A 20,706-nucleotide genomic window follows, 5' to 3' on the forward strand; every position below is an offset into this window, starting at 1 on the left:
AATAAAGATCATCCAGTGCATACTTGCCTTCCTAATGGCTGGTCTCTGGAGCTTTTATTTGGAAAGAAGTCTCCATCTGGAGACTCAATGGAGCTGTCATGTATGCCAGCATCCATGCCATTGTTGTATTCTGCATCCATGCCATTGTTGTGCCATATGCCTTTATTGTGTTCTGCAGGCACCCATGCCATTGTTGTATTTTGCATTTTATACTGAGAGGGATATAAGCATCCATGCCATTGTTGTGTTCTGCATCTTACACTGCATCTTGAACTCATGCTGATATGATGCCAAAGTTCAATACCGTATCTTATGCATTTTATATAAGTCACCTGAGGGTGTCTAGACTGCTAATACTAATTTCTAGGGGAGCAAGTGGCCTCTTTGTTATTTCTAAAAAGTATGCGCTTTCACTTCCGAGTGGCCTTGGGCCGAAGTTGCAGCTGTGTACTGAAATGTATCTTTTCACAGGAGGGAATGATTCCACTCTGTCTAGACTAAACTGCTTTGTTCCCATGTCATTATTGTTTTGGATAATTACTTCTGCCAACTTATACCTATGAGTGCATGCCTGAACTGGATAGATCTCTAAATAAAGTTTCTTCAACCAATGCACCTGCGTGTTTGCTGTGAGCAGCTTGGGGATCTAACTGCCAGGGATTGACACCCTAGGACTGACAAGAGCAAGATCAGAAGGAGGCTTACAAAACTAAAGTCATTAACAACCTGCAGCTCAGAAGCACCAACCATCAGTGGCTAGGAATCTCTCCTTTCATTCATGTCCTGCTTCCTCACATCCTGTAGACTCTAGTCGTGTCAGGACTGCAGTCAACATGTGGCCGTTGAAAGGGGAAAAAACGTATGAAGCTACCTTATTGGATTGTCTCCTGTGACTGAAAGCAACTTTTCAAGACAGAGATCATTCCCAGCGATCCCTTTTTAAATGGAGCTGATGGAATTGCTCTGGGATTTTCTGCATGCCACATGTGTTCTACCACTCAGCTATGAGGCACGTATTCTACTACTGAGCCCCTTAGCCAATGCTGAAGAGACCAGGATTAAGTCAGCTCGGACAAGAAGCATACCGATTCGCACCAAGTGAGCTGTCCAAAATGAAGAGAGAACAGATGTTAAATGCCTTACAGTTGGTGGCAGAGAAATTCAAGGCTCTTAAGTGGGCTACCACCTCAAATACTTACTGGCTCATACAAAACAAATGGTTTACCGATACAGTCTTTCTGAGGAAGAGCTGCCCTGCTGGATCTGGCTAGTGGCCAGCCAGGGGCTCTGGAGGGCCAAGCAGTGCCTAGGAAACAAGGCCTCCCACTGATGAAACTAAGTATGAGCACTTGGTGTGAGGCGGTGGCAAAAAAGGCCAGTTCAATCCTGGGTTGTATCAAAGGGGCCATAGCGTCGAAATCGCAGGAGGTCATAGCCCCTCTCTATACTGCCTTTGTCAGGCCACACCTGGAGTACTGTGTGCAGTTCTGGAGGCCTCACTTCAAAAAGGATGTGGACAAAATCGAGAGGGTGCAGAGGAGAGCGACGAGGATGATCAGGGGTCTGGAGACTGAGCCCTACGAGGAAAGGCTGAGGGCCTTGGGAATATTTTGTTTAGCGGAGATTGAGGGGGGACACGATTGCTCTCTGTAAATATTTGAAAGGCTGTCATTTGGAGGAGGGCAGGGAGCTGTTCCAGTTGGCAGCAGAGGGTAGGACCCGAAACAATGGGCTTAAATTACATGCACAAAGATACCGGCTAGATATTGGGAAGAACTTTTTCACAGTCAGAGCAGTTCACCATCTCGGGAGGTGGTGAGCTCCCCTTCACTGACAGTTTTCAAGAAGAGGCTGGATGAATATTTGTCAGAGATGCTTTAGGCTCATCCTGCACTGGGCAGGAGGTTGGACTAGATGGTCTGTGTGGTCCCTTCCAACTCTATGATTCTATGATTCTATGCTGCCTCCCAGCCATGGTGTTGGGTGGTTTTTTAGCTCTGGATGTAAAGATTACCTTTAGTCACTATTCCTAGCAGCTGTTTGCATCCATTTCTTTAGAACTGTAGTTGAAATACAGAAGAGCACCCTTTTCCTCCTTTGTCTCATGAGGAGTGCAGTGGAACAGAAATAACACAAGAAGCCCCCAAACACTTAATAGGAAGCGTTTGATCAAGACCTCTTCCTCATCTCAACATGCCTTGAAATAATAAGAATCCACAGATGGAGAGATTTGGGTGTTGGGGGGGGGGAATCTTGCTATATCAGACTTCAAACATCCTGACTGACATTGATCTTGTGGTGTGAGAGGTTTCTCAGCACCCCCGGTGTTGATGTGAAAAGACAGTATTTCTTGACAACATTTTGAATGGAAGCTAACAAGTAAGAAAATGAAAGAAATATTGGTACGTATGACATAAAAAGAAGGATGTTGCTGTCATGGAAACAGACTGCGGGGAACCACACACATTAGCACTGAGCAAACAGGAATAACGGGGCTTGCCTCATTCCCTCCTGAGATGCCGAGTTTCAATCACAGGCTGAGCAATACTGAACTAACAGGAGGGAGGATTTGCTTCATAAATGGTTCCTACACCAGGAATGGCAATGGGCAGACTGGGTGCCCAATCCTGCCACCCAAACCAATTTTTCTAGCCATGCCAAATTTTAAAGTAAGATATATCCAAGCATCTGTCCAATGTTGTGTAGGTCATGGGACCTATATGGACAAAACACAGGGAGGGGTGGGGCTGTAAGATGGAGAGGAATTGTTAAGACAGAGCAAACACGCTGACTGGATCCAACCCACATATATTCCACACTTTGATACAAATTCTTTCTTTTGGATTTTACACATTGCCTGCACGCGGGGCTTTTTTTCTGGGAGAAGAGGTGGCGGAACTCAGTGGTGGAACTCAGGACCGCACAATGACGTCACTTTGGGTCAGCTGGAACAAGGGGGGGGTTTAAAGTTTAAATTGCCCTCTGCGAAAATGGTCACATGGCCAGTGGCCCTGCCCCCTGATCTCCAGACAGAGGGGAGTTTAGATTGCCCTCCGCGCCGCTGCGTGGAGGGCAATCTCAACTCCCCTCTGTCCGGAGATCAGGGGGCGGGGCCACCAGCCATGTGACCATTTTCAAGAGGTGCCGGAACTCCATTCCACTGCGTTCTTGCTGAAAAAAATCCCTGCCTGCCTGTAGTATGTAAGAGTACACATTAGTAAACAATAGTATGTCTGAATGTACATGTTCCATAACATTTAAATCTTACTGACCGATGGCACTGATTTCATGAAGACCATTTGCAAGGGGCTCCAGGTGAGTGGAACTACACACACTTTTTGTTAGACCAACGTCAGAGTGGCTTTCTCCATTGAAGATATGGACCATCCCTGCCCAATGTCATGTCAGCAGTATCTAGCCTGAGAAAATGCCAGGAAGTGGTATAACCATCCAGACTGGCAACTTGGGCTTTAAGAAGACAGTTTGTCCAAAGTCTGAAGAGGGTTGCATCCAGGGCTTTTTTTCTGGGAAAAGAGGTGGTGGAACTCAGTGGGTTGCCAGCACAGGGGGCAACAGTGGTGCCCCTGGTGTGCATGCTCCCCGGACCGCACAATGATGTTACTTTGGGTCAGCTGGAACAAGGGGGGAGTTTTTTAAAGTTTATATCGCCCTCGGCGAAAATGGTCACATGGCCAGTGGCCCCGCGCTCTGATCTCCAGACAGAGGGGAGTTTAGATTGCCCTCCATGCTGCTGCGGCACGGACGGCAATCTAAACTCCCCTCTGTCTGGAGATCAGGGGGCGGGGCCACCGGCCATGTGACCATTTTCAAGAGGTGCCGGAACTCCGTTCCACCGTGTTCCAGCTGAAAAAAAGCCCTGCCTATCTGACTGTGGCTGAGCTATTCTCCAACATGTGTAAGTTTGGTGATATGCGTAGATTTTCCATCCAAGTGCCATATACTTTACTGCTTCCTGAATCCTCAAGGACAGATTGGGGGAGAGTGTGCAGGTATAACCAGCAAAGATTCTTTTAGAACTTGCTCTGTTCAGTACTTGAGCTCAATCCAACTCAATGAATTTGTGATTTCTAAACACACAAGATCCCACCCGCTCACCAGCCCTGTAGATTGCTGTACTTGCTTGTATTGTTTTACGGGGCTCTGCCTGGCACGCTTTGCAGGATAACCCCAAAAGTGGTGTTTGGCCAACTTTTTCTCCTGCAATAATAAATATTTTGTATACAGTTGCTTCCTCTCTATCTTCCTCTATGGTATTATTCCAACGTGCTTCATGCTCAAGAAGTTCTCTTAATTTGCACATTGTCTGAATGTTTCTTGTGCAAAAGAAGGGATCTTCTCTGCTTCTTTGTCTGTGCTGCCTCCACCCTCCTGGCTGTCTCCAGAAACCCCCTCCCCCTTCCTAATTGCCATTATTACAGATTTACTTAATTTATGCCCCATTTTATCTTTTCATCTCACTGGGGATCCAAAGCAGCTTACAACATTTTCCCCTTCACAATTATATTCTCCCTGTGAGGTAGGTTATGCTGTGAGAGAGTAACTAGGCCAAGTGACTGCCTTCCGCAAAGATAATACCTTAGCTCCCATTGCAAATAACCTGGAATGGTAGTTCTGGAGATAGCCTGGGCCGAGATGTTCTGACATCCTGGGTTTTGGCACTGTAACTCTTCATCATCCTGAAGATGGTGATCAATTTCCAAACACCTTGCTTTATTTTCTTCAGTGATGCTTGCCAGGAACAGAGACCCTCTGCTTCCAGGGCATACGGCTGGGGGCGGGGGGGTTGGGGGGTTGGAGATCACCTGGCCCAGAAGGTTCTGAATCTTTTCATTTTTGCACTGCAAATCCCATAATCATCTTGAAGCTGGTGGCCAGATATATCTGCCACAGACAGAGGGGCAGATGGATCCTTTTATTATTATAGAAAAAACATGTAATTCTGAATATGGCCCCATCTGTGGATAACTTAAATCTGGAGATAGACCTTTCTGCAAACTTGAGAAAAGCCCCAGGTTTGCAGAAAAGACTGAAATCTTAAAAAACATTGAGGGGTTAAAAAAAAAAGATGGGTTAACCCCTCTCCCCATAATAGCAGAAGCAGCACTAGTAGTTTTAAAAAACAAATGCCCTCAGTGGTTGTTGCTAGGCAACCGCAACAGTATTACCAGTCTTCAGGCCTTGGTTTCTGTCAGTAAAAGGCTGGGGGAAAGGACAGGACTTTCTAGGGCTGTTTGGCCTTTGAGGGAGGACTCACTACGGCCAGGCCCAGCAGCAACGTCTGGCCAACTTAATACTGCACAATGGCCTGGCTGTTTGCTACTGTTCACCCCCAAAGTGAGTGTAGTGTAGTGGTCAGAGTTTCAGAGTAGAATCTGGGAGACCCCATTCTGCTGTGGAAGCTCACTGCGTGACTTTGGGCTAGTCACACATACTCAGGCTAACCAGCTTCACAGGGTTCGTGAGAGGATACAAAGGGGAAAAGGAGAACGCTGTCAGCTGCTTTGGGTCCCTTATGTGGAGAAAGACATGGTATAAATAAAGTAAATACAAAATAAATATAGCTGAAAATAGGAGGCAGATAAAAGGTAGGTTGGTGAGTGGGAAGGAGAGAAGGAAGCATAAAAAGGTGAAGCTATGGGGGTTGCTAGAAAGAGGGAAAGGGAGAATAGAGTGGGGAAGGGGATAGAGGGGAAAGTACAGGTTCCCCACTGCTCAACTGGGCCCAACCCAGCAGCTGGACTGGCACCATAGAACTAGGCCAGATATTTCCTAGGTAGAGGCTGCCAGCGGGAAGGAAGGAGGAAAAGCTGAAGACAGGGCAGCGAGGCAGGAGAAAGGGAAGCAGAAAAGGGGAGGGGCCCTGATGGCTTTCAGGGAAAGGAAAAGGAAATAATAGGGAGAAGGAAATGAGATGCTCTTCACAAGTCCTTGTGGGTTGCCCACTTGTACATACTTAATTTTCTATGCAGACTTTTACCTGCTCCAGGAGATGAGGGCTCAAACCCACTCGAGGCATCGCTGCATGCATTTGAAGCCTGTTCTGCGAGCTTCTTCTTAGCACTACCATCTGCAGACTTGTGGGACTTTTTTTTATTCTTCACCAGGATTTTGTACATCAGGTCAGCCGGACTTGGAAGGGGAATGCCACGTTCAAGCTGATAAAACAAGGGATAGTGGGAATAAGGCCAGCGTGGTAAACAATATTTGCCTTCTTTCCCCCCTAATTTAGTACTCCTAATAGCATGATTTGTCTAATGAAGTGTATACATCCTTGGTAGAGATGGGCACAAACTGAAATACAAACCAAAATTCGTCACACATCTGGCCGGTTCGTGGTTCATGAACCAGAAGTTCGTCAGAGCCCATTTCTGATGAACCGGGACAAATTTTAGGCTGGTTCATTTGGTTTGTTTTCAGTTCATCACTGCAGACAGCCTGGCACCAATCAATCAGTTTCCTAGGCAAACGGAGATAAGCTTTCTGCCATAGAGGTGTGCACCCACTGCTTTTCAGCTGATGGGAGTGGGAGCAGCAGCAGCTTTCCTGTCACTTTGTTTCCAAAGGGCTGTGCAAAATGCTTGGGTCCCCCCCCCCCTCTCTTTGCAAAGCCTGAAACATGCCTTGGAGGAAGGGAAAACCAGATATTTAACGCTTTCCTGGTTTTTAAAGCCAGGAGGAAAGTGCAGTAATGTTACAATGTTGCAATGTTACAACGTTGCTACATTTTCTTGCCTTTGAAAAAAAAGTGTGTGTGTGTGCATACCCCAAAGGAGGAAAGGAAAACCAACTATTTAGCCCTTTTCTGGCTGTTAAGGCCAGCAGGGAATAAGCAAACTTCTGCAAAGATGGGAAGCAGAACAGTTGGCAGCTTTTTTCAGCTGATGGGGATTCCCCTCCCATCAGCTGAAAAGCAGCTGATATTTAAAAGGGGGAAACTGGAAGTTCACACCCCTATTCTGCAGACCTTCTGATGCCCTGGAAGTGACATTTTCATGAACCACACGAACCAGTTTGGGAACCGGGGCAAGTTTATGAAAGTTCGTGAAACTGTAAGAACCCTGAACCTCCCGGTTCATTTTTTTCAGTTCGTGCCCATGTTTAATTCTTGGCAATGGTACCTGTTGATACAGGGAAGTGATAATTTGTAACCATTTGTGCTCCACTCTTGTGGCCCTTAAGGCATGTATCCAGATGGTCTTGCTCCCTTCCTTGGCTAGGCCAGGTAGGAGAACACAGGGATCTGCTAGTTAATTTACCCATGCACTGTCTTTTACTTAAGGCTGGCAAAGCTCATGATCTGTTTCTTGAGTTCAGGAAGGCCCCTTTAGCCAACTCGGAGAAATTTATATCCAAACAGAGTTTCCCCCCTGTACTCTTCTCTGTTCAAGCAGCCCCGTCTGATCCCCAGAAAGACCATTCCCAGCATTGCAGGATCTGTGCATAGCCCCATAGGTCGGAGGGGGCTGATGGAGAAAGGTAAGGGGATAAAATTCCTCCCCCTTCCTTTGCTGCAAGAGCAGCTCAGCTGAGGACAGATGTCTATTGCTTTCCCTTGTATCTCTTCACTCCAGCCGACCTTCATGCAGGTCCTTTCCAGGGGTCAGCAAGGTCTGCAGAAATGGAGAGGAATATGGGAAACTCCATGTGTTTCTGTGCACATATATGTAGGACGCACACAGAATTCTCCCCATTTTAGTAGTAAGCAGAAGACCTCAGCATACCTGAGAGACAGTTATGTAATATAGAATATAGGTAACATAGTATAAAATAAGGATGAACCTCATTTGATTCCTGAATCTTGACCTAACTCTCCCTGACACTGTTTCTTGAAGCCTGAAATGTTAGCCCAAATGGCCTGCTTCACTGGAGGGCACGTTCCTGAATAGTAGAAAGAATTAATCCATTGCTCCTAGACTAGCCCTGTAATGGCTCCTCCGGACAAAGATAAATGAGCCATCTCTTGTCACATATGAGTTTGCCTGGAGGTGCAAATGTTGCCAAATCAAAACACTTGTGCAAAGAATGCATGGGAGATTCCCTCATACAGGAAATCTATACCAGTGAATGAGACAGGTCTACAATGCCTTTTCGCATGTTAAAACATAAGAATGGCTGAGCAATTAGCTTTGAGTGGGCACATCCATGACAAGATTGGTCTTATTGCTACAATGGTGCCCAGGGAAGAATTATTTGTTCCTCGATCTTGTAAACAACTATTTCTAATGATAATTAAAGGATGGACAGCCCTTAGAAGAGGGACCACCAACAGATGATTGCCAAGTCATATGTACGCTTTACCTGTCAAACCAAATGTTCACTGAATGTATAATTTTTGGCTAATGAACAAAGGTGATAAAAGTTGATGCAGAGACCTGGAGAGGGCTGAAGAACACTTGGGACAAAGGGGTTTTGAAATTCTCTGTATCCCTTTTCTTCCTTTTATTCGAATAAAACTAATTGAACCTGCTCGTTGGACTTCCAGAGTGCTTCCTTAAGAATCTGGCCAGGAGAGTACTACTGTCCACGGGATTTGTGGAACACACAGATGGACTATTTTGGTACATCTGGTCAGGATAACAATATCACTTCTGCCTTAATGGAGTGAATTCAGGATTCTTGAGCAATAATGACAGGTTGTGCCTTCTTTCAGAGTCCACAGGACTGATCTTAGACAGCATGCACACATCTGGAGCCCTAAGATTTCCCCTGGCAGGACAGTGCCTACAGTGATTTGCATATTTTTACTGTGATGAGATAAGGTTTTTTAGCTTTAATTTTATTTTACTTCATTTATACTCCCACTCTTTTCTAGTTCTCCTCTCCTTCGTTTTATCCTTAAACAACCCAACGAAGTTGTTTAGGTTGAGTGTGTGTGACTGGTCTAAGGTCACTTAAGCTTCCATGCAGAGTGGGAATTCGAACCTGGGCCTTGCAGATTCTGGTCTGACATTGTAACTACTGTACCACACTGGCTGATACTACATGGTTCTGTAGTAGCACATTGTTAGAGAACACTTGACAAGTATGTGATTTATTTTTATACATCATTCTGTACAGGGCTTTTTTTCTGGGAAAAGAGGTGGTGGAACTCAGGGGGTTGCCCTCGGAGAAAATGGTTACATGGCTGGTGGCCCCGCCCCCTGATCTCCAGACAGAGGGAGTTTAGATTGCCCTCCACACCACTCGGCGGTGCGGAGGGCAATCTAAACTCCCCTGTCTGGCGATCAGGGGGTGGGGCCACCAGCCATGTGACTGTTTTCAAGAGGTTCCAGAACTCCGTTCCACTGCGTTCCAGCTGAAAAAAAGCCTTGATTCTGTACATGGAAGCCTGCTATAGTGCAAGAACCCATTTGTTGGCACTATTGTGCTCTCATTTTCTTTGTATGCTATATGCAGTTGATTGGGTGGGAACAAAGGGTCTTCATAAGTCCATTTAGGGACGGGTATCTTTTCACTAGAACATCTTATGATACACACTACATTACTAGCGAGATTTTTACTCATCAGGTGGTATAGCACTAAGGGGTTTCTGAAAAACTGTTTTTGTTTAGGGTGTTACATTCACATCCTAACCCAAACAAGCATCAAAGGTTACCTCTTTCTGACCCACATCACATTGGCCATCTCTTTTGGAAAACAACGTAACAAGTAGCAAAAACATGCAGTGGTCAAGATGGCTGTATTATAAATCTTGTTATAAAAGTGTAGGTTCGCCTTGGAAAGCATACATTATCCCAGAAATGTGTTTGTTTTAAACAACACCCTCAAAACACAGTACAAAATTCGAAAAAGCCCAACATTTCTAAAGGCAGTGAAAAACTCGAAGTTTCATTTTGGTTTATTTTTTTAAATTTGACAAGACAAACAAAACAAACTTACTGGATATTTTTCCAGTGGCTCCATCAGCAAAGCATCGCCAAATATTAATCTGCAATATTCTGCCATTTTTGCCTGCTGTTTAGGACTAGTAAGGGGGAGAAAGCATAGAATTAAATGAGGCTTCTTCATAATACTCAAATTGCCAATAATGGAAAATCTAATATCCTTTAACTCGATGAAGAGGTATAATTTTCTGATCCTATTGTTGCGAATTGTTCTCTACGATCTAGAGTCATTATGCTATTATTCCAACATCCGTGACAGCTCTCATCTCAGAGATTTTACATTAAATAGCACAATATGGGCCCTTGGTCATATATGGCAGGAAACAGAACAAAAGAGCTCTCTCAAACACAGAGAAGCCATCACATGTGCTATACACAGATGAGGGAAAATGAATGTCACAGCTGTATACTGATAAAAAGAGATCTTCATACATATTCCAGGAACATTTGCTGTCCCTGTTTTAGCTTTCATAATTCTCTATTTTATGTCGCTATAGTGGTCAAGAGTAGGGAGACATCATAAAACAAACCAACGGGAGAACAAGTCATTTTCCTTGAGGCTACCCGCAACTGCAGTTGGACCACAGGAAAACTGAAAGCTCGGCCGTGTTTGTTTCGTTGGACCTACTGTACATATTGAAGATACAATTTTGCATTTTTAATGTCACACCCTTGCAGGGCAATATTGAGTACGGGGGAGGGTTGCACATTCAATTTAATTCTGGGCTGACAGTGAATTAGAAAACCAAATTGCTTTGTTTATTGCAGATCAAATAAGGCTGTGAACATCGCTAGCATGAGAAAAGCTCCTGGACAGAGCAGTTTCAGTAATGATTTCTGACTTGTGGGTGAAAAACAAAATGTTATGTTTGATAGGGTGTGCTACTGCAGTTGTGTCTCTAGACCTTTTTATCTCTAGACCTTTTAATCACAGGTTTACGAAAGGGCTGAAGGTAATTGAATGAACTGCTGAACGTATTTCTTTTCCACTGCATTTGTTTTCACAAATAAGTTGTTAGCAAATTTTCCACCACAGAACAGCCAGATTTGAGTCCAGCGGCACTTGTAATGGTTGCAGAATATTGGTTTCAGAAAAGGTTCAGAAACTTGGTGGTTTCAGATTAGGTATAGATCCTTAACTGTTTATTCACAGACCCAGTCATAGAGACTAACTGTCCACACAGTTGCCACTTAGGCCAGAAATAATAAACAAATAGACTCAGTCACAATGACTTATTTCTCTCAGTTCTAATTCAGAATAATTTTCACCCACCCAGACACAAGTCTCTCTCAGAGCCAAACTGCAAGTGACGCCTGACACTAGTTGGACACTTGTCAGCTTCCCTCAAGTTTTGATGGGAAATGTAGGCAGCTTGGCGGAATGTTGGACAAGTGACAGTTGAAAAGTCCATTGGACAGCAGTTGGAGAGCCAAGCTGCAAGACCAAGACGCCTACATTTCCCATCAAAACTTGAGGGAAGCTGACAAGTGTCCAACCTGTGTCAGGCATCACTTGTATCTTGGCTCTCAGGCTCCCACACAGACTGCCTGGCTAAGCTAGACTTTCTCTCTGCTGCCACGTAGGCTGTGTTCATCCACAAGGTACAACACTCAGGCTTCCGCCCAGATTGCCTAAAATACACAGAATCTCTCAGAACTAGATGGAATAAGACTCTCTCAGGCTTCTTCACAGCTTGCCTGACTTAGACAGAGCACACACTTTCCCCTCAGGCCTCTGACTGAAAACAGTGGTTCCCTCTACCCCCTCCGCGCAGCCACCGTCGCGTCACTGCACGCCTCACTCGTCCATCCAGCCCCCCTCCTTCTCATCACAGAGGCCTACATGACAAACCATAGCAACACACATTCAAACCCCCACGTTAACCAGCAGAAACAAAACACAAATTATGTATCCGGCAAAGCATGACAGTTTCCCCCCTTTCTTTGTAGTTGAACACTGTCTTTTCCAAAAACATCTGTTAAGTAATGTTGTTGTCTCTGGGAGCGAAGCCTCCATGGTTGTCTCTGCCTACCTCTGATGTATGCCTTCGAAGCTTTAACTGAATACAGCTACCTTGATTAAATCATATTATGCCATATTATGAAATTATTTACTGAAATTTAATATTAATAGAAATACTTCAATTACTTACGAATCAACGTGATTTTCAAATGAAAGGAGGATGGGAAAAGGCGATGTCTTAAATGCACATTCAGCAATAGCTTCTATGACTTCCTAGGGGAAAAAAGGGAGGAGGAAGTCACTGAAGTTTTCCTTAAAGAGCACAAATCTTCTTTCCTTAAAGAACATTTCTATCTTTTTGAAGGTTTGCCTTCTCCCATACAAATGTGCTCATCACAATATCTAAGGACGATGCTCTCCATGTGGTCTCACTGTCAGAGGTGAACCAGTTCACAATCCAAGAAGGAACCTTCTAGAAGTTCACGTACATACCGTTTTTCTTTTGAGGCACTCATTTGGCATCTTCTTAATTGAGATTTAGTCGCCAGAAATGAACATTTCATTTGCCTAAGCATTTAATTGAGCAGTATACATTCATGCACCATTTGTCAGGGTTGTGGCCCCTGCCATACTCTGGGGGTTTGGGGTTCACTGTCGGATGTAGACCTGATCTTCTGTGACATACTTTGGGAGTGCCCCTGGGCATTAAACTTGCTGGGGAAGCTGTGTGAAGCTGAGAAGGAATGTGGTTATATCAGCACTGCCAAGGAGACGTGGCTGGAGGGCTTGAAAAGGACTGGATTCCTAGTCATAACAATACTACCTTCTTTCACTTTATTTTGCTGCATAGATGGAAACTTAGCTGGGGGGGGGACGTAGAGTAGAGTGGATCATGTTTGAAGGGTTTAATACGCCTAGTAGGGGGAGGGGAAAGTTATTCCTGACAAGAAATGTCATACATTTGTTCGTACGTTTCAGGCAGTAGTTTGATGTAAGTAAACCTCTGCATGTAACAAATTATTTATACAGAGTCAAGTATGGTTCAGTGTCCAAAGACTTCTTCTGAAGAGTGCATTCACCCTTCACCTAGAGCCAGCACTAGTTTATTTAAAGAAAAAATAATTTTGCCCTCTCCAGTGCTTCATCCTATTATGAACATGGACTGTCCTAGTGACTTTTTTCATTTATTTATTTATTTCAGATAATAAGCAAAAACATAAATACATAAAACATGAACTACATCATATAATCATCTAATTCATATCTCTACAGTTATCCACTACTTCATCTAGGTCATTTATGAACCTAAACACTACATCAAAATCCTATAAAAAGAAAATATAATGAATAAACTTCTATCATTTAAATCATATTGTCATCAATTAAATCACGTATCTATATAAAGCTTGCTTACATATATTCTTAATTTTTCACTTGTATATAATTATCTTTCCATCTGTCTTCATATTTAATTGTTCTTAATTATTCTAATTTTCAGCTACATAATCAAAAAATACTCCCCATTTCTCTTGGAATTCTGAAATTGGCCTATTATGTAATACGTAATTTTTGCAATTGACACATATTCATATATTCTTCCGATCAATCAAATCTAGACGTCATTTTGCTGCATATACTATTCTTGCTGCAGTTACTATATATTTGAATAGTTTACTATGTAATTTTGTAATATTGCTTGGTAAAAATATTTAATAGCATATTTGGGGGGTCATCACAAACTTAAATATATTTTGCATTTCTTTATGTATTTCTATCCAATATTTTCTTGCTTTTCTGTCAAGTCCACCACATGTGACAGAATACTGCATCCGTGTTTTGGCACTTTCAGCACTTTCCATTCTAGTCGTCGTTAGCTTTTGTCCTTGGGAGTAATATACCATCTGAAGAATATTTTATACCAATTATCTCTTAAGATTTGACATTCTGTACATTTGATTTCTTTGGTCCATACATTTTCCTGCTGATTCATACATATATTTTCTCCAAAGTTTTACATCCATTTTAACATACATTTTTTTACTTGCTCTGATTCTGTATCATATTGCAATAATATTTTATATTTTTTTCCTAATATGGTTTTCCAATGGTTAATTGTACAAGAACCATTTTCTCTCTTAATCAGTCTCCTTCTTTGATTAATTGTTCTTTGAATTTAGGCACCATTTTGATAATACAACAACCATGGAATGTCCTGGTTACTTTGAGCTGGTCTATCATTATGTTTTTGACTGAACAGTTACAGATAGGTAGTCAGGGAGTTGACTAGAAAATACAACAGTTCTCGATGATGGTGGACTTTTTTCTTGCACAAAGTTTGGGTCTAATACCTCAGGGTTGGGGTTTTGGCACCCTGGCCTGTAGTTTGAATCTGGAGTGCACAAGACTGACAGAGGCCAAGAAGGGCAAATTTCCAGCTTGTGCGTATGTGAGTGTACATGCAGCTGTGCAGGCTGCTCTATCACAGTCCAGTCCTGGTAAGCAGTTGTGTTGTCTGTTCACAGGAGTGTATTTACTTTCAATATATTCCTCATGAATATTTTTCAGTAAAGCAAATGTTACAAAGGCATGAGTTTTCTGCTTCTCTTTCAGTCAGATGGACTAGAAACCTGTAGTACTGCCTGTGGAAATTCCCACTGTGGAGGGAAACAGATGGTACCCAAGGATATTCATATGCAGGGTAGCTTTTTCCTTCATAAGCAGCGAGTTCCTCAAAATCTGCTGCCATATAACAGCAGTGTCATCATTCTGTACTTCATGGTAGGCATGCTATGGATATTGTTGTTGTTGTTGTTGTAGTTGTTAACAACTTATTTACAACTGGGAATCTGGTAACAGCTCTATGTCATGCACTGAGGGTACACAGATATATATTTGGAAATGTGAGGAATTTTTCAATGGGCTCAATATAGACAGAAAAATGCATTCTCTCCATGTCTATTTTTATACAGTTTTTCTTTCTTATAAAGCACTTTGGGAGCCTACTGTGTAAAAGGTGGGGTACGTAGGTAATAAATAAATAATCATACCACAGAATGGAAAATAATTATGTCATGCAATACTTTATAAAGGGATATTTGTATAATTTTGCTTCTAAATTCAAAAATATTAAATCCACTTGTCTAGGTAAAATCCCTGTTATTTCTTATATTTTGCACACGCATCATGTGCGTGTAAAGTGCCATCAAGTTGCAGCTGACTGATGGTGATGAGTAGGGATGTGCGTTTCGGCATTCAGAATGCCGAAAGAATGCCGAAACAAAAGTGTTTCGGCATTCTTCAGGAATCCCGAAACGTTTCGGGGAATGCCGAAACGTTTCGGGATTGCCGAAAGAAAAACCCGAAACGTTTCGGGATTCTTTCGGGATTCTTTCGGCATTCGAGAATCGCCATTTTGTTTTTGCTAGCCGTTTGCCTTAGCAAGCGGCTAGCAAAATCCTGCTGGAAGCAAAGGCTTCCTGCAGGCTCTTAGAAGAGGGGAGGGGGGGAGAAGGAGTGAATCACTCACTCCTTCTGTCACCCCCCACCCCTCTTGCAAAGGAGGATAGGGAATCCTGTGCTTTGCCTTGCAAATGCAAGGTGCAAGCATTGCATTGCACTTTGCATTTGCAAAGCAGCAGAGATTCCCGCCAAAACTAACAGGTAGGGGAGGGGGAGCAGGAGGAGGGTGGCTCTTGGAGTGTGGGTGGGGAAAGGCAGGGGAGTGGGGACTTTAGGAGTCACCAATCCCACTGCTGCATTCTCATGCCAGCCAATAGATTTAAATCTTTGGCTGAGGCTGCAGCAGGGGATTTAAATTTGGAGCAAGACTGTCTGGAACACTTCTGTTGCTGCTGCTGCTGAGCTGTGACCGAGAGAGGAGAAGAAGAGAGACTGCACCTGGAGCCTGGAGGACATCTGCCTGGAGGATCAACTGTGCTGGACATCCTGAGAGGACACCTGGTAGGCCTTTTTTAAATTTTTGTAAATTTTTTTGATGCTGGGCAATGTGCTGCTGTGGCCTGCCTCTGCAAAAAGGTGTTGCAGTTTATTCTTGGCATGGCCTGGGGGACAGGTTGGGCAGACAATGTTTGATGGTGGGGTGGGGGTTTCAGCATTGGTTGTTGTGCTTGCCTTCTTTAAGCTTGATCCACTGTTTTAAGATTAAAACAAGAGTGTGCCAGCTTTGGGCCTACACAGGCCAGAAGCCTTTCTTCTGGCTGGCTCTCACAGTTGTGCTTCACAATCTGGAATGGTGTGGCTTGCTTTTCTGTGTCTGGTCCCCTGCTTGCAAGGATTCCCAACAGGCTCCGTCCTGATCAACTGTGCCAGCCTGTGGGCCACACACAGGTATGCTGCTTTGGCCAAGGTAACCCTTTTTGGTTGCTGGCCTGGCACTCACAGTTGTGCTCCACAATCTGGAATGGTGTGGCTTGCTTTTCTGTGTCTGGTCCCCTGCTTGCAAGGATTCCCAACAGGCTCCGTCCTGATCAACTGTGCCAGCCTGTGGGCCACACACAGGTATGCTGCTTTGGCCAAGGTAACCCTTTTTGGTTGCTGGCCTGGCACTCACAGTTGTGCTCCACAATCTGGAATGGTGTGGCTTGCTTTTCTGTGTCTGGTCCCCTGCTTGCAAGGATTCCCAACAGGCTCCGTCCTGATCAACTGTGCCAGCCTGTGGGCCACACACAGGTATGCTGCTCCGGCTTTGGTAACCCTTCCTGTTTGCTGGCCTGGCACTCACTGTTTTGCTTCACATTCAGGTTGTTTATCGTTGGTGGACCTCTTCTGGACTGGACTGCACTTGGTGGACATCGGCCTGCAGATCTCTGCGTGGAGGATCAACATTGCTGGACATCTGCACTGGTGGACTGGTAGGGTTGTTGTTAAATTTGGTTTTTGAGCTTATGTCTGCTGCTGTGCCTACCTGCGAGCATATGCTTTGGCTCTGTCTTTATGGCTTGGGCTGGGGGGGGCATTTTCTGGTTGGGCAAGAGGATATTGTTTGGGGGTTAGGGGGGCCAGCATTGATCGCAGTGCCTGCTTTCTTTCATGTTTCATTTTTCAAGTTTGAGTGTGGGGTGGGCTTGAACTACTGTTTCACAGGACTAAAAAATGAGTGTGCCAGCTTTTGGCCTGCACAGGCCAGAAGCTCTGCTGGGTGGATGTGTTTTGTTTTGCTGCTGGTTGGCCCTAGCCTTTAAGGGGGGGGGGGCTGACTTGGCTTGTGCAACGGGGCCTTGAATTTTGGGGGTTGCGTGTGCGGCGTGTGGTGCTGACTCTGCTAACATTTCCAATTTTCTTGACAGCATCATGGAGGAGAGGAGGACCAGCTGCAAGACCGCCTGAACATCGCTGGACTGCAGGACTGGTGTTGCTGTGAGCGAGTCCGGGTTCACATTTGGGTGGCCTTGGGGGTGGGTTCTTGCTAGCTTGGGAGGGGGGAGGCTCATCTTCAAAACACCACATCCACACCCCACACCGACATACCACAGATACATCGGTCCCGCTAAATAGTGTCTCTTAGGTAGGTAGGCCAGTTGGTAGGTGATCAGTGGATAATTGCCCTCAACATAATTATTAGGGAAACCGAGCCTAGTTTTTTTTAAAAAACTAAATAGGGACTCAGCAGGGAAAGCATTAGTGAGTGAGTGTTAGGTTTGAATTCTATATATATATATATATATATATATATAAATTTGTAATAGCTGTCAATAGGCTTCCCATTAGTGCCCCCATAACTAGGGTTCCACTGCCCATCTCTGGCACCCGTGGTGGTGCCAGGCCGGCCCGGGCATACTAGTGTGTGAGTGTTTAAGGCTTTGTCACCTGTTATTGGGGTTTAGGGCCAGCTCAATTCCAGAGGAATTCAGCTGATTGGCAGGCTCAGGTTCCCTGACATAAATAGGGTTGCTTAAAAAGGCACTTGATTGTTCATCTCCAAGTCACAGAGCCACTAGAAGCACAGATTTAGAGCAGGTTAGTTAGGTCTTGAAAACAAAGTTGACCTTTGTTTTCTAAATCTTTTCTGATTAGTTAGGGTTGAATTTGGGAGGGGAAAGTATGTCGGAGAGGAAAGCAGAGAGGGGCCCCGGGGGAAAGGCTAGGGAGAAATCTAGAGGGGAGGAGGGGAGGGGGAGGGGGACTGCTGCGGCAGCCCCTCCATCTGAGCGGAGGAGGCCCTCCCCTGCGCTGCTGCCGTTCACCAGCCTGGCTTCTGGTGACAGGAAGAGGGTTCGCAAGACTCTCTTTCCTGAGGCAGCTGCTGGAGGGCCACCCCCAACCCGGGTGCGTGAGGCAGGGGCTGGCACTGGGCGGGGGCCTGCTGCTGAGGCTCCTCCTCCTCCAGTGGTTGCGAGCCAGCTGCTGGAGGAGGGGCAGCATGTGGTGTCTCCTGGGATGGGCGCGGAGCACATGACTTTCCCTGCGCTCCCGCTCACCCCAGGAACCCGGAGGATGTTGGAGGAACTGCCCGTGAGACCCCCCCTGGGGCGGTCCACCCCAGTTTCCTCTGAGGCCAGCAGCAGGCCTCTCGCGGCTGTGCAGGAGGAGAGGACGCGGGAGGAAGAGGCAGAGACTGTGGTGGAAGAGCCCACATCTCTGCCCCTTCAGCCTCGTCCATCCCCACCTGCCCCGCCGAGAGTGGGACACGGTGTGTCCGGCCAGAGCACCTCACAGGAGGTGCCGCAGGGTGGTCCCGAAAGCGCTTCTCCTGGGAAGCGTGGGATGCCCTTTTCCTCCGAAATCTGGAAGCACTTCCAGACAACGGAGGATCCCCGAGCAGCCCTGTGCCTGCATTGTAGGCAGCGCGTCAGCCGTGGCAAAGATGTGTGGCATCTCTCCACGTCTGGGATGAGGTACCATATGAAGAGGCACCACCAGGCGGTGCTTCTTCGGGAGGAGGGTTCGAGTGGCGCCGCACGGCCGCCAGCTAGCCAGAAGGAGGCAGGCTCCTCTGGTGCTCTCCCCCCAAGGGTACCTGCAGGAAAGGGACGCCAAGCCTCTCTCCCGGAGATGCTTGGTATGCAGGGCGCTAGTGTGCCCAGAGAGGGGATCCGGAGGGCGAGCAGGCGCATCACGCGCCACATCGTCAACATGATAGCAGTGGATGGGCAACCGTATTCCGTAGTTGAAGACTTCGGCTTCTCAGGGCTGCTCCAAGATTGCTTTCCCTGGTACGCCGTCCCTGCTCGCACGTCGTTGAGCAGATCGGTGGTGCCCTCGTTTTACAGGGCTGCCAGGGATCATGTGGAGGCACAGCTGTCCCGGGTTGCCGGGAGAACTGTGCACTTCACATCGGACATCTGGACCTGCCCAAGTGTGCAGCAAGCGTACCTCTCGCTTACTGCTCACTGGTGGGAACCCGAGTCGGTTCTGGGTGGGGGCCGGGGGGAGGTGCCTAGCACAGCTAGACAGGGAAGGATGCGAGACCGCCAGGCCGGCTACTGCAAGGCCTTGCTTCACGCCGAGGTGCTCGACGTGTCCCACACGGCGGAGAACATCGCTGCCACCTTAAGGAGACAGTTGGACGAGTGGATAGGCCAGGGACCCGCCACCGTGGGATGCATGGTGACGGACGGTGGCAAGAACATGAGGGCAGCGGCGCATCTAGTGAGCCGAGAGAGCGTCTACTGTGCCGCTCACAAGCTTCACCTAGTGGTGAGAGATGCGCTGGGGTTGGGCTCCTCGAAGGAACCCGTGGATACCCGGACCCGTGAACTCCAGTTACTTGTCCAGAAATGTCGGAGGCTCACGGGTCACTTCTCGCGCAGCGTGAAGGCCACGCACGAACTGCGCCAGACACAGGTCAGGACAGGTGTGCCAGAGCACGCTCTGATCACTGACGTCAGCACTCGCTGGAACTCCACCTGCGCCATGCTTGAGCGCTTGGTGGAGCAGAAGGCCGCACTCCACGCGTGGCTCTCCGAGAACCGCGGTGCGAGTCAGGTGGGTGAGTTCAGCCGGGAGGATTGGCTCACCATCACCCAGACAGTGGAGGTCCTGAAGCCCTTCAAGGACTTCACTGTGGCGGTCTCGTCAGACACGGCGACCCTCGGTCTGGTCATTCCCCTGGTGCACACGCTCCAGAGGAATCTGGCCACCCTTGCAGACCGGGTCGCGCCCCGTGCTGACCTTGTTCCAGCGGTGCGCGCATTAGTGAGAAGGCTGCAGCAGGGCATAGCTGCCAGGCTAACTCCTCTCACTAAGGAAGAGTCATACATGTTGGCGACCATGTGTGACCCGCGCATAAAGGGCACTTTCGCCGAGCGGGACGGGAACCTCACCCAAGCCAGAGACGGCCTCTGCTCTTGGGTGAGGCGCAGGCAGGCCAAGAGGGGACGCCTGTCGACAGGGGGGACGCAAGAGGGGCCCTGCCGTGCGGGTCCCTCTGACGCCCCCTCTGCGCAGGCCCCCCCCGAGGCCACCACCGGAGTGCCGATGGAGATGGAGATGCTCCGGTGGGCCCTCGTCCCCTCTGGGGTCGTGAGGACCGTGAGAGAGGATCCGGCGGAGGCGATGGTCAGGGACTACCTCGCGGAGCCCTGCGAGTCGCTCTCCACCGATCCGCTCAGCTACTGGGCCAGGAAGGAGTCGGTCTGGCCGGACCTCTCCCTCGAGGCGCAGCGGCTGCTCTCATGCCCTCCGACGAGCGTGGAGAGCGAGCGCGTCTTTTCACATGCGGGCGACATTGTCGGCCCACATCGCACTCGCCTTCTCCCATGGAGAGTCGAGCAGTTGACCTTCCTGAAGGTCAACTCTCGCCTCTTCGATTTCTCAGGACTGGACTTCCAGAGTGACTGAGGTGAGCCCAACTTGTGGCCTGCATCCTCTATGAGTCCA

General features: G+C 46.9%; 1 protein-coding gene across 1 annotated transcript in view; it reads right to left on the reverse strand.

Moving 5' to 3' along the window:
• Positions 1-20,706, reverse strand: part of PLCB1 (phospholipase C beta 1) — a 698,812-nt gene that overhangs the window by 176,002 nt on the left and 502,104 nt on the right. The window contains exons 12-14 of the mRNA XM_054975035.1: positions 12,059-12,141; positions 9,901-9,985; positions 5,999-6,176 (exon numbers count right to left, since the gene is read on the reverse strand). Of these exons, the coding sequence (XP_054831010.1) occupies positions 5,999-6,176; positions 9,901-9,985; positions 12,059-12,141 (346 nt within the window). The remainder of the gene's footprint in view (positions 1-5,998; positions 6,177-9,900; positions 9,986-12,058; positions 12,142-20,706) is intronic.

The sequence above is a fragment of the Eublepharis macularius genome, chromosome 1, assembly GCF_028583425.1.
Source record: "Eublepharis macularius isolate TG4126 chromosome 1, MPM_Emac_v1.0, whole genome shotgun sequence".
Taxonomy (NCBI): domain Eukaryota; kingdom Metazoa; phylum Chordata; class Lepidosauria; order Squamata; family Eublepharidae; genus Eublepharis; species Eublepharis macularius.